At 38.9% G+C, this 14,127-nt stretch overlaps 1 protein-coding gene across 1 annotated transcript in view; it reads left to right on the forward strand.

Annotated features, from left to right (window-relative positions):
• The first annotated feature begins 202 nt into the window (after positions 1 to 202).
• Positions 203 to 14,127, forward strand: part of LOC138245662 (protocadherin gamma-C3-like) — an 830,748-nt gene continuing 816,823 nt past the window's right edge. The window contains exon 1 of the mRNA XM_069199458.1: positions 203 to 2,836. Coding sequence (XP_069055559.1) covers positions 419 to 2,836 — 2,418 coding nt within the window. The 5' untranslated portion in view covers positions 203 to 418. The remainder of the gene's footprint in view (positions 2,837 to 14,127) is intronic.

The raw sequence follows: 14,127 nt of genomic DNA on the forward strand, positions 1-14,127 counted from the left end.
TGTTCATTCCTGATTTGCGGGTTCCTCTTCTTTGCACTTGATCCCAAAAACGGTCTTTTGAGGTAGAGTGCGTAACTTTAGAGAACTTTATGAATTTTGTTTGCGATTCTTAGTGGCTGCCACAAGATGCCGCTGTTGTCTGATGCTTAGTGGAGTTGACGCCGAAGATCCTTCGGAGCCTGCAGCAGGCACATTACACGGTGTCAGAGGAGAGCAGCAGGCACTCGTCGCGGAGGGATTCCCGAAGCAGCGTGACAGCACAAACAGACCAGTTTATTTTAAAGCTTGTTCCTTCCGGGAATACATTGACGTGGATTTATTTACATTTGTCTTTTGAGGACGCGTCTGTGTTATTGCTTGTCGGAGAAAAGTTTTAAAAAATCACATTAACAACTGGGATTCACCTCCTGCGGTTGCAATGAGAGCCCACCCCGGAGAAGCAGAGCCGAGAGGCGGACGGCAAGTACTGGCGTATTTGATATTCTTCTGTCTCTGTGAGTCGGGGTATGGACAGATTGAATATTCCATTGCTGAAGAAATGAAAAGAGGTTCAGTTGTTGGAAATATTGCCAAAGATCTGGGGTTAAATGTAAAGGATTTGTCTAACAGAAAATTGCGTATTGTATCTGCAGCTGGTAACCAATATTTTACATTAAATGCTGAAACGGGGAACATGCAGGTAAAGGGAAGAATAGACAGAGAGGAAATGTGTGGGGATTTGCCGATATGTTCCATCGGCTTCGATACAGTTGTGGAGAATCCGCTCAACGTTTTCCACGTAGAAATCCTCATCCGGGATATAAATGACAACGCCCCGAGTTTTTTGAAGAATTCAGTTGCATTAGAAATAGTGGAGACAACGTTGCCGGGAGCACGCATTTCACTTGGTAATGCCCGAGATCCTGATATTGGCGTTAACGCCCTGCAGGGCTACAAGCTGAGCAATAACCAACATTTTGTCCTAGAAGAGAGAGAAAGCAGCGATGGCTTCAAGCATGCAGAGTTAGTGCTACAGAATGCGCTAGACCGTGAAAAACAAAGTCACTATCGCCTGGTTCTCACTGCTTCTGACGGGGGAGATCCAATCAGATCCAGCACCGTGGACATTAATATTAATGTTATTGATGCCAATGACAATTTCCCGGTGTTCAGTCAAGAGGTCTACAGAGCCAGCATTAGTGAAGGGGCAGCAAATAACTCAGTGGTGCTTCAGGTGAAAGCCACAGACTTGGATGAAGGTTCAAATATCCAAATCACCTACTCTTTCAGCAGCATCTCTGACAATGCCCAAAATACATTCAGTTTGGATGCAGATACGGGAGAAATAAAAGTTAAGAATTTGCTCGATTTTGAGAAGAAAAATGCATATAAAATGGTGGTGGAAGGAAAAGATGGCGGGGGACTGGTCGCTCATTGTAGGGTTCTTATCGAGGTTACTGATGAAAATGATAATGCTCCAGAATTAACTTTTACTTCTGTCACGAGCCTAGTTCATGAGGACGCAGCTCCTGGCACAGTTGTAGCACTAATAAATGTGCATGATGAAGACTCAGGGAATAATGGTGACGTTGCTTGCCATGTTGAAGTAAGTCTGCCTTTTAAGTTAATCTCAACATCTGGACAGTTTTATAAGCTCATCACGGCTTCTAACCTAGATAGAGAAACTGTCACAGAATATAATATCACTGTTGTAGCCACAGACAAAGGGTCTACTCCCCTTTCTGCAAAAAGAATTCTCCGGGTACAAATATCTGACGTGAACGATAACCCTCCGGTTTTTGACAAACCTGTCTACCAGGTATTTGTGAAAGAGAACAATCCACCAGGTGCTTCTATTTACCGCGTTCATGCATATGATTTAGACCTGGACCAAAATTCTCTTATTACCTATTCAATTATTGTTCAGAAGGAAGAAGGCCTGCTGTCATCCCACATCTACATCAACTCCCAGACTGGTGTGATCTATGCCCAGCGCTCATATGACTATGAACAGCTCAGGGAGTTTAATTTCCAGGTAAAGGGTCAGGACTCTGGGTCTCCTTCTCTCAGCAGTAACACCACTGTGAGGGTATTTATTTTGGATCAGAATGATAACCCGCCTGAAATCCTGTACCCAGCACCTGCCCCTGACAGTTCTGTGCTATTCGAGATGGTCCCTCCTTCCTCTGATCAAGGTTACCTGATTACAAAGGTGGTGGCTGTGGATGCTGATTCTGGACACAATGCATGGCTCTCCTACCATCTGATTCAGGTCCCAGAAACATCATTTTTCAAAATTGGCCTCCACACTGGAGAAATCAGAACCTCTAGGATCCTCATGGAGAAAGATGTTCCCAAGCAGAAATTGGTCATTCTTGTGAAGGACAGTGGACAGCCATGTCTGTCGGCCACAGTTACTCTAACCATGGTGCTTGCAGAAAACCTGCAGGAAGTACTTCCTGAGCTAAGTAGCGAACCAATTGACACGGAAACCGAATCTGATTTAAAGGTCTATTTAGCTGTAGCTTTAGCCTTGATTTCATTTCTGTTCATTTTCACTTTAATGTTAGTGGTGATTTTTAAATGCAGAAAACTCAGGACACCTAGGGGCTTGGATGCTCTAAGACCTGGCCTTTTTTCACCTTGTGATCAAAATTACTCCTCTAATTATCAAAATGGGTCTCTGCCACTGCCCTACTCCTATGAGGTTGCTGTTGCTCTGGATTCGGGGAAAAATGAGTTCAGTTTTCTTAAACCCAGCCAAGAGGTCCCAACAGGTATTCTCTTTTCTGCAAATGATTTTGGACAAGGGAACGAGTCTCATGGAGAACTAACTGGAAATGAGAGTCTGGCACAGGTAAGACATGTTTACAGGAGTTTGAGGAGATAAAAGCATTCTTTATATGTGTAGTTTTTCTGTATATAAGAAATGCTATGCTCATATTTATAAATTATTATAGTGGTTCTATTTGTTCACTAAAGTATGCAGTACAATGCACAATAGTTCAATTTCTATTGGTTTTGTTTAATGGTAATACTAGCAAATACCGGCCTCCTCTGTAGTATTACATTTAAATGTTATTCATACATGCACCCTATTCAGGTTAAATTTTAAGTATACCAATTCTGCAAATGGGGCAAACACTCCAATGTCCATTGCATTCGGCTGGTGCATTTTGTGAATGATATCATGCTGTATACTTTGTCATTATGATATTGTTTCACTAATTACTTTTAGTGACTTTACTGATAACACAGTTGTCCTCGTGTAATTGAACATCTCTTAACTTGCTATATTATTGATATCTGAAACGTCATCCTCGTTGCAATATGAGTTATTTGTCAGTTACTGGTAGCTCAGCAGATGCAAGATGTCAGTATGGTAAAGAAAGTAGAGTATGTTGATAACAAACTGGCATGTGTTGCGATATAAATCGTTTGGAGGTGTTGCTGGATAATGCAAATGTGTTTGTCTTCTTAACTGTCTTTTTATCCAGGTGGGCATTTTAGTTTATGTGGTAAGAACGTTTTCTACTGGATTTAGTTTCTGGCATATGGGCTTTGAACGACTTATGAGCTGTTAAAGCAAGCATTTAATTTGTAGGCAAATAAGCTAATATTCCCCCATACATGGAAAAATGACAAGACAGTATATTGGATACAAGCGTGGGTCACACTTCCTGGTAAACAAGTAATATTATTTACATAAAGGAAAACATACTTAGGGTCATTATTTTTATAGTAAAAACAGCAAAGAAAAAAGGCAGATAAACTGACAAGAAGGACAACACCAAACATTTGTTGAAAGATTGCTCCTGCTGTCTTCACATGTCCATTTTATACCCACTCCTAAACTGTCAGGAAAATGTTGACTCTGTACCAAAATCCATAACCCCATCGCCCCCAGACCAAATGTTGAGTGAATGTAGAGAGTGATGTGACACCCAGACATTAGTCACATTACACAGATACTCACCTTCAATGTCCTTATTCTACAAGTTGTAGATACATATGGGATAAAGTACTTCCTGCTGTACTTTGAGGATATTGCAGTTCTCTGAGGAGTTCTATTATCATAACGACAATAGAGAGCGAAGGCCAAGTTCCTTTATAAGTTCATTGACTTGCAATATCATTTTAACATATTCAGAGGGTATTTTGCTCCTGCTAACACCTCACTCTTCCCACAGGCCGCTGAAATCCTTGGTGTCTTGCCCTTACATATGAAAGAGGGAGCATGGTTGTAGATACGAGGAATAAAAGCAAAATCACCAGCGGAGAGTTCAAAATTCCTAAAAGCAGTAAATTGTTAGAAAAACATTTTAGAATCATTATAAGTTAAACCAGATTTTTAAAAAAATGATGTGGCTCATAATGTGTAGAAACATATAGAGATTGTGTCTTTTCTGTAATTACCTGTAGCGTGGTAAAAAATAAACATACTGCCATAAATGTCCTCTTTCAGCAGATGAATGTTCATTTTAGAAAAATAAATCAGAAGCTTGAAAATAATGGTTCTCGATTTCATTGTTTAAACTGCAGCAGTAATCATGGTCTGTAGCCTGCCTTTCTCCCTAGCTGCTGTAATGAAATAATTAGAGGCATTCATTTATACAGCAATATCAGACTCCCACGTATGATCTAAGTATTTTTGCCTGCCATATGGGTGACTAGAGTATTCAAGATGTTCTCCTGTTTCCCGACCAGGAGAGACCTTGCAAATGCAATTATCATGTCTTTAAGGAGATCATAAAGACTTACCTTGACATTGCTAAACATATGATCTCCTTTAAAGAAGCAGCAATGAAAGTCACTCAAAATGCCTCACACTGAGTTAACTCGAACATTTCTGCATTCAGCTGTAGTGGGGCATCATCGTTTGCTGTAGATTGAACTCCCTGCCGTCAGATGTTCCTGGAAAACGTGCAGCTATGCAAACCTGCAAGGTGCATAAATAGTTTTTGGCTGATATTTTCCGTCAGTAGAAAGGTTACTCGGGATACTGCACAACAGTGGATCAAGCAGAAAACATCTCTTAGCAAGGCATTTCCTGCTCGAATCAACCTCCCGTGAGCAAACAAAAACACTGTTATATTTAATTGGAAACATTTTCAGACTTCGAGCAAAATGAAATGTAAAAGTAATGTAGGATTAGGCTTTCAATATGAACGTTATGCATTGTCCTGTTAAAATCGTTGCAACACTAAACTAGGGATGTGTGAAATTTGTGTGATTTGCCTCTCTGTAATTACATGACATTTTGGGAATATTATGTGAAATTAGGTGTAATTACACAAACGCAAATCTATCATTTTGTGCAAAGTGCATCCTTTCTCCATTTGTTGATAGTGGGTGGGGGACTTTTGTGGCATATCTACACAATGTGGTGTAACAGTATAATGTTGGGAATGTCACACTAGTGTAATGTAACATTTCCAAGTATTATGTGAGTTATGCTGGCTTAGTTTAAATTTCTTCCGGGCCCATTCTCAATTAAGAAAATAAAATAGAAGGATCAAACTGATCCCAACAAGAAGCACAAAGTTTAGTACCGGGCTATTTCATACATTGAATTGTGACACTGCAGAATTGTGTATACATAGTAATCTGAACAACTCGAGAATCCTGTCAGCACTGCCCAAACAGGAGAAAAGCCACAGCATTGGTCACTCCTGCACCCAACAACGATTGCTTAAAATACCATCAAAACTCACTATGCTCTAGCGCACAACTCTTTCCTGACTTTAGCTGACAATTGACTCTTGTGGGACCTGACCTCAAAATGTATACAAACTGAGCAATAATTATAAATAAGGACAGCTTACAAGAAAAAAAATCCCAAAGCAAAGTTAAAATAAATCACGCTGCACAGAGCAAAAGTAAGCTAAAGGTTGACATGTAATACCCATGCATTTTGAACATTCCAGAAAAGCAAAACACTTTATTCAAAAAAACATTAGTTTAGACTAGTGTTTTTTTCACTTCCATTATGCTGACTCTAATCATTGGCTTAGCAATTGTGTCATGGGCCCTAATGCATGCAAGGAAAAATGGCTCTTTGATAGCCAGTTTCACAGTAGATACAGGAGTATCCATAAAAGTAGTTCTTGCGGTCCATCAGATTCTTTGCCCACAGTAGCAGCACACCGGCTACACTAATGCTACTTATGCCCCTGCCACTCATCCCACCTTAAATTCAGATCAAGACTTACAGTAATCCTTCATTAGGCAAAGTACCTTCATGAAGGCATCAAATGTATACCCAATTACAATTTATTTTCAAGTATTCAAAACTCATTAATGAAGGGTATCCAGAAATATTTGGAACTCGGCATTTGGAAAGAAAATATTGTATTTCCCTAGGTAATCCTTTGGCACTCAACCCCCTACTAGGCTCGAATACTACACAGCACTGACCCTAGAACCCTTTTGCTCAGAAATCAACAGAGCCTTTGTTCAGACTGCCTTGGCGATATTGTGTACAGTGGTTATGAATTTTCCTTTGTGAGTACACCTATGCTGTTCTGTACAGTTGAAGGACTTGTGCACGTTGGCAGGTAAAAGTTCATTAGCTAAGCAGTTTACATCCCCGCAAAAGTTTTTTACATATAGATTTGGATTTTATGCTGTCAGTGAATTTGCTTTAGTTCATATTAACCGAGAGTGATTTGAAGTTGCCAAGACTAACGTGTATAGAGGCTGCAATCATATCTGCTCTTTTAGTGACAGGCTGAGTAAGAAACATTTTGTGGAATATTCAAATCTAATACTTTAACAGGTAGCTGAAACATGAAGATCTCACTGTCCATTATTACCAAAGGAAGCTGAGTTGTGTGCTTGTAATATTGAGGTGCTTCTAGTAGTGTTGAGTGGCAATTGATAGTATATCCAAGGAGGCTGATTGTTGTGTCATTCTCTCTAAAATGCCATTAGAACTATCCAATTACATTGAAAGAATTACACCTTTTGTGAATGGAGATGAGTATATAGTTTATAAGCCTAATCATCAATGCCTCTTCTTTTCTTTCACTACTATTTAAACAAATACTTAAAGCTAAACATTGTTTTTCATTTTCTCGAGTACACAATCTATTCTTTTCTGACAGCTTACTGCTATTTTGAAGACATCAGTATAAATTCAGTATATATTTTGTTTTTTTCAACATATGTGCATTTGTAGCATTGGAGTATATCCTAGAAACGGAAAGTAAATACCTGTTGGTAAATTAGGAGACATTAAAAGTCAAATACAAATATGTCTTTCAGTATATTGGCTATTAACATTGCTAATGCAAGCTATACATGTGATATTTGACACCATTGTCTTCTACAAAATTCATTAATTTTTCTATAATGTTGGGTCCACTGGAGTTGTAAGAATCAGAGATAGCTTACTGTGATATTCAGTTTCAGACGTTTTTGCTGTTTCCATTGTTGTTTTTTTCCTTACCAGAAGCCTTTTACAGATTAGGCTTATTCATTTAAGACATATGTCTCTGTAAGGTAATTTTTGGAAGAACACTATAATTAAGATTTACATAGCTTCACCATGTGCTATACTCACTAAAACAAGTTTAATTTCAAGTCCGCAGCAGTTTTTGATGCCCTTAAAGTAAAGTCTCAAAAATGTATGTCAGAGTGTAGCCATTTTTTTTTTTCAACAAAGTGCAATTGAACAATTGTTGACTGATTCGTTATAAAGCAATGCATTTAAAATGAAAGTTGAATAGCGAGCGTGGCTTCGGTTTAAATGTTGCATTATCTGCTCATGTGTCTCTATCTGTTTCATAGGAAGCATCCCTTACTGATGCCCCATAAAAGCCATTCACGACGGGCAAGTATCTAGAGTCGTATAAAGGTACTGATCTTGAGGTGTTCACACCTCAAGAAGTACGTTTGAAGGAAAGGGATTTTGATGTGAAGGGCGAGTATTTACCCTTTTTGTTTGCATGGCATTGCTGATGGTTCTGCTGCTATAAAGCTCCCCACGGTATTTCTGTATAATTTATCAATGGTTTCAGTTAATATTTACAGGAGAAGTTTCTCATGGAAACAGAGATCGGAATTCTACCCGCTACCTGTAAAATTCCAACACATTTTTGCTGTTTCATAAGTTTAAACTCCAAGTGAGATCAGAGGCCTACATTTCCACCTCAAAGCTGGTTGTTTCTGTCCATTGACACCATGTATCATCAATATGCAAGTCACACTGGTAGAATCTGTGTGAACTGACAACCGTGAGACGTAATCATCTCTGGATTTGCATTTTGTTTTTTATTAAAAGTGCACACATGTACTATATCTGGTGCTTAAGAGCCAACATTTTACAAAGAAGAAATTGGTGTCCAACTTTCAAAATAAAGTGAAGAGAACCTTGAATTTCTCCATAGCTGCTATATTCCTATATCCTCATGCTCATTTTAGTGTGCATAAGAACACACACGATGCCTACAATCCAGTTTATCATATACCCTTACATAAATAATTCAAGTTTGCATTTATTTTTCCCTTTTTTGCAAGTACCTTTAGGAATTTGGGAAGATGTTTGCGATCTGTGTTGGAAATATTAAAATGCAATAACATGAAGTGGTCGAAGGTTAAACAAAAATGATAACTGTGATCTAGGATCCATAGGGGTGGGAAGGATCTGCATAGGTGGCATAGGCAGAAAGGATTATGGGCTTAAACATTTACTGACTGACAGCTATACAGTAAAACCAAAAATTACAAGTCCTAGAATGCAGAGTGCTGTTAGAAGAAAATCCAGAACTTGATTCATGTGTCACACATGACATGGGGCCTTCTTGCTGCTTATGTTGGTTTGCATCTGAAACAAGCAGTCACAATTTTGATACATATGAATGAATTATCTTTCTGTTTTCGTATGTGTACCAACAAGGTATAGAGACTTTTGAGATTTAGGATGATGTTAGATAATAGGAGTTTCATTTGTGTCTAATGAGGAATTTGTAGATATTTTGATTAGTATCTCAATCACCAAATCTACTGTAAAAGAGACAATTGGTCTACTTAACTGTTTTTAGTAAATATTTTTTGTTAATGTCCTTATCTCTCAGACCTGTGAACTAATTAGAGTATTGGTACAAACAATTTCTTATATAGCTTTTGGGGCGCTGCATGTCACACTTTCTTTTTCTTTCCAGATCCCTTCCTTGCTTCAGATTCGTGAAATGCCTTAAATATCAACTACAGATGGTCTTTCCTTAAAGAATGACATGGTACAAAAAATATTCCCTATACAACTACATACTTCTGTGGTAGAGCCTCCACAAAGAGCTGAATAGCTCACATTTAATTACGCCTTTATTAGTTATTTTCAAGTTAGCACACTGGTCATGAAATACAAGTGCTTTTTAACCCAATTTTGCTCTATAGATGAATGATAACTGGAAATATGATTGGTTCTTGCAATATATATGACTATGCATCTTCACTAGAAACACTTTTGTCCATTAGGTCACTTTCCAAAATTATTTCACCAATCCAGAATGGCGTTATCGTTTCCCTTCACATACCTGAACATCATTGTTAGTGCAGTAACAAGCAAGGAAAGACTGATGGTTACATTTGAAATGGCGCTTGACTAGTACACAACAGAACAGAACATCACAATAGACTGCAGTGACATGCTTGTTTTGGAGCATTTCCAGACCCGGTGTAAGGTATGAATATATTTAACGAGATGGTATTCCCCTTGGGGTCAGTTTTTCCAGTATTCTATCTTTGCTGCATGATTTTGGAGGTTGTCTGCCCACGGGCTTGGCCTAAACACCATTTTGCTCAGGGAGGCTGCTTGGTAACCTGTGTATATAACCTCACATAAAAACTTTTCAGTTAACATAAACAATGGAACCATAGTGGGAAAAACCTGTGTAATATTAAACCCCTACTATTAAACTCATGCTATATGACAATGTGATAATTGTTTTTTCGATTTACTGTTAAGTGCCCCTTGCTCATGGAGATGGTTTCATAATTACTAAACATATTCTACACTCATGGTCACGAACCGTGTTCAGCGCCAAGTATCCCTTGTTCATGGAGATATTTTGATAATTACTAAACGTATTCTAAACTCGCGGTCACAAACTGTGTTTAGTGTCAAGTATCCTTTGTTCATGGAGATGGTTTGATAATTAATATACATTAACTGTATGCGGTCATGAACTGGGTTGAAAGCACAGATATATTTTGGAAACAATAACCAATAAAATTACTTATATATATATTTTTTCAAACTGGCATAGTAATATGCAGCATGGTGACTTGGATTCCAAGTAAGAAAATTTACTCTCTGTAGGCCTAAATATAAAACTTCCTTTAATAATAACATAATTAGGATCTATTTGCGTCCCTTTTCAGGGACGATTTTATAACATGCACCACCCCTTTTTTTTGGTGTCTTTTCGTGAATATTGGTTTTGTTCTCAATAACATTTCTGGATGCAGTATTATATGCTTGGAACTATAAATTGACTGAAAATTAGGAGTATACACCACAGGCTACAATGCATGTGAATTACTGGCACAATGGGTCACTTTTCTAAGGATAAAAGGAAACCAGTGTCTCCAGGACGATAACTACCTCTTTTTTCCTGCACATAGGTCATTCGAGGTGAAGGGTTTTTTAAATAAAAAATGGTTTGTAAAGTATTGTTGTTTAACTTTCCAGCCTTCAGAAAACCCCAACCTCACAGCATTGTAATGGGGTGAAACATGTGTTCTCTGCACCAACCTAATGTGAATGGAACACAGTAAGCTCTATATTAGTATAAGACCAACAACAATAAAGACAATTTACAAACAACAACAAAAGCATCTACTTTGCTAACTGCTTATTATTTCAAGATACAACAATTGTTTAAAGACTCACGTATACAGTGCACAGAATGAAGATTATGACTTAGAATACCAGGCACCCAGATGAAAATCTACAGTTTTTGAAACTGATTGTACACACTGTTGGAGGAAATCAAAGGTGATTCAGACTAGTGATAGAGATGAGTTAGATGAAACAATTGTTTTCTGGCCCTAATCAGAATATCAGCCTTAAAGAAATACCCATCAACTCCCATATACTAGAAATGGAATTCATTCTTCAGATCTTGGCTGCTTGATGACTTAAGTGATGTCTGTTGATTGCCTGATACATACTCGGCTACCATAGTTCTAGAGAGCACAGATTAGTACTGACTTATCTCACATCTTCGTGCTGGAGAAAGAGTGACAGACTTGTCTCATTAAGGAACATGATTTTATTCAACAAAATCTTGTGGTTCTACTGATGGTCATTGGGCAGATCCCTCTCTCATTTTCAGGTACATTGAACACAGTGTTGTCAGATAGTTTTTGGGAAATGTTTCATGATAAAGGTACTAAGTTGAAGCTCACAATGTACCCGAGGATCGTGGTTGCTGTTGTATGTTTTCTGTCTGTTGACCATTCTCAATTTGGCCACTGTTCTTCATTGTCTGAGGAGATCTGTTATCCACTGTGGAGCATCTTCAGCACGTGCTTTACCTGTTTATGGCAGGGTACATCACAGTGATGTTGCAGGCACCCCACCTTAATAGCACCAACCTTTAGGCTAAGGATAGCTTGAGCCCAGGATAACAGGTGCCAACACATTGATTTTCCTTACTCTGTATCTCTGCAGACACTGTCAGTTGCTTCTATTTTCATTGTGCTGCTAAATGACGTCATTTTATCGTGCTGTATGTTTTTCTGAAGGAGATTAATGATAGACCTTTAGCAGTGAGATGCTCACATTCACATTCGGAAGAATATCTCTGCCTCTCATCCAGTGGGCTATATAACCCCTTTTGCCTACAAGAAAACGAGGCAGAACGTTGAGAACTAAATGTTATTTTGACTTACATAGGTTTTCGAAGTGGCACTAAGGCATATGATGCCATCAGCTACTTCTGGCTGGCCAATAAATAGCATGCTGCATTGTGGGGCTTGTAGTTTTATTTTAACGCTGTCATTATGGGCTCAAAGCCCCAGCACACACAGTAATGTTGGCTAAAATTCCAGAATTTGTCAAATTTGGTATACATGACATGGCACCAGTTGCCATCTGTTGCGTTTTATAAAGCCATCTTGTCCATGCAAAGAACTGCTTGTGTTTAGGCCAAGCCCGTGGGCAGACAACCTCCAAAATCATGCAGCAAAGATAGAATACTGGAAAAACTGACCCCAAGGGGAATACCATCTCGTTAAATATATTCATACCTTACACCGGGTCTGGAAATGCTCCAAAACAAGCATGTCACTGCAGTCTATTGTGATGTTCTGTTCTGTTGTGTACTAGTCAAGCGCCATTTCAAATGTAACCATCAGTCTTTCCTTGCTTGTTACTGCACTAACAATGATGTTCAGGTATGTGAAGGGAAACGATAACGCCATTCTGGATTGGTGAAATAATTTTGGAAAGTGACCTAATGGACAAAAGTGTTTCTAGTGAAGATGCATATTCATATATATTGCAAGAACCAATCATATTTCCAGTTATCATTCATCTATAGAGCAAAATTGGGTTAAAAAGCACTTGTATTTCATGACCAGTGTGCTAACTTGAAAATAACTAATAAAGGCGTAATTAAATGTGAGCTATTCAGCTCTTTGTGGAGGCTCTACCACAGAAGTATGTAGTTGTATAAAAGAAAAAATAGACCCCGCTTGCATATTTTATAGAGTTACATTCTTCCTTAACATCATGCATTTAAACCAGTATTGGCAATGATAATTGGTTTGTCTTTTGTGTAGTGGAAAGTTTCATACCAAGCTTTACAGTACGAAAAGGTGCGACATGGACAGTAACAGCACAATGTTCCCTAACACTGAGAATAGGTAAAGGCATGTAGCAGTAACACGAGGAACATTACATTGTTCTTTCACTCACTAAGGACAGGTGCATAAAAGGTAGCTTATACACTAAACAGAGAATACTGTTGTAGCTCTTTATAAACAGGCAAACACTTATGAAGTACAAAATGCCTGGAAGAAACAGCAAACCTCTTTTGGAATTGCAATAAATTAATCTGCTGACACAGGATGAACCCTCACCTACCTAGTGTACTATGCTTTGTCAATGGGTTCCACATCTAGCGCTGGGAAGCGAGCAAGATTATTACTGCTCACTGGCTGTGCAGTCTCCTCTCTACGGGTGCCCAAGTGTGGGTAAGGTTATGTCCCTTATGTTGACTTACGTGACATTTGCCCCACCCCTTTGTTAAAATATTAGCCTTATATTAAAATTGTGTGGGTGACCTAAAACATTTTTTAGTGGTCTCTCCCTATCAAAAGATTGCAAACAGGAGGGTTGAGCAATGTACCCAACAATTCTTCTTGTCCACATTTTTCAGCACCTGAATAGTGTCTCTACAGGCTATTCCTCAATACTGTAGGCCTTGGTATGACACAACAAATATTGTTAAACTGTACCTGGCTTTATAAGTCATGTCACACAAGTGCATTCAATATATCCTTTATATTTTCACAAGATGGCGCAGCACCAGCGGAGACACCCCTTCTTCACAGAACAGGTACAACTTGGACAGGAACAGTGCATACGCCCCTCCTTCTGAGGACAGACACAGCTAGAGCAGCAGCAGAATAACACTCTGGTGAACAGGCTTTCCCCACCACAGGATACATACAGTTCTGGCAGCATCAGTCCAAGCTTTGTTCCTCACAGAACAGGCACAGCACAGAAGTACCAACACAAGCTCCCCTTCCTCACGTGTGGCAGCAAGTGCAATCTTCCATTTCCTCCAGGAGATACCCAGCAGCGCAGATTGGCTCAAGCTTTTAAAACTCATGGAATACTTAAGGTTAAGACATGATTGACATTTAAATTACAGACTGATCCCAGCAGCATGTGTGCTACTCTCTATGAGGAATGTAGGGGTGAATGAGTAAATGAATATGTGAGTTTAACGTGATTCTCGGGTCATATTGTAAGTCAGCATCCTGACAATCCTGCTGCAGTCATTCGGAGACCGGCTGTTTGTGCTGATTCTTTGGTTTTCCATATACTGAAGAGTAGCCATTACCTTGTAAGTCAATGTCATTTGAAGCAGAAAAACCTCACCCCCAAGGGACAGTGATCTAGAAAGGCACACA

The sequence above is a fragment of the Pleurodeles waltl genome, chromosome 7 (assembly GCF_031143425.1).
Source record: "Pleurodeles waltl isolate 20211129_DDA chromosome 7, aPleWal1.hap1.20221129, whole genome shotgun sequence".
NCBI classification, from domain to species: Eukaryota; Metazoa; Chordata; class Amphibia; order Caudata; family Salamandridae; genus Pleurodeles; species Pleurodeles waltl.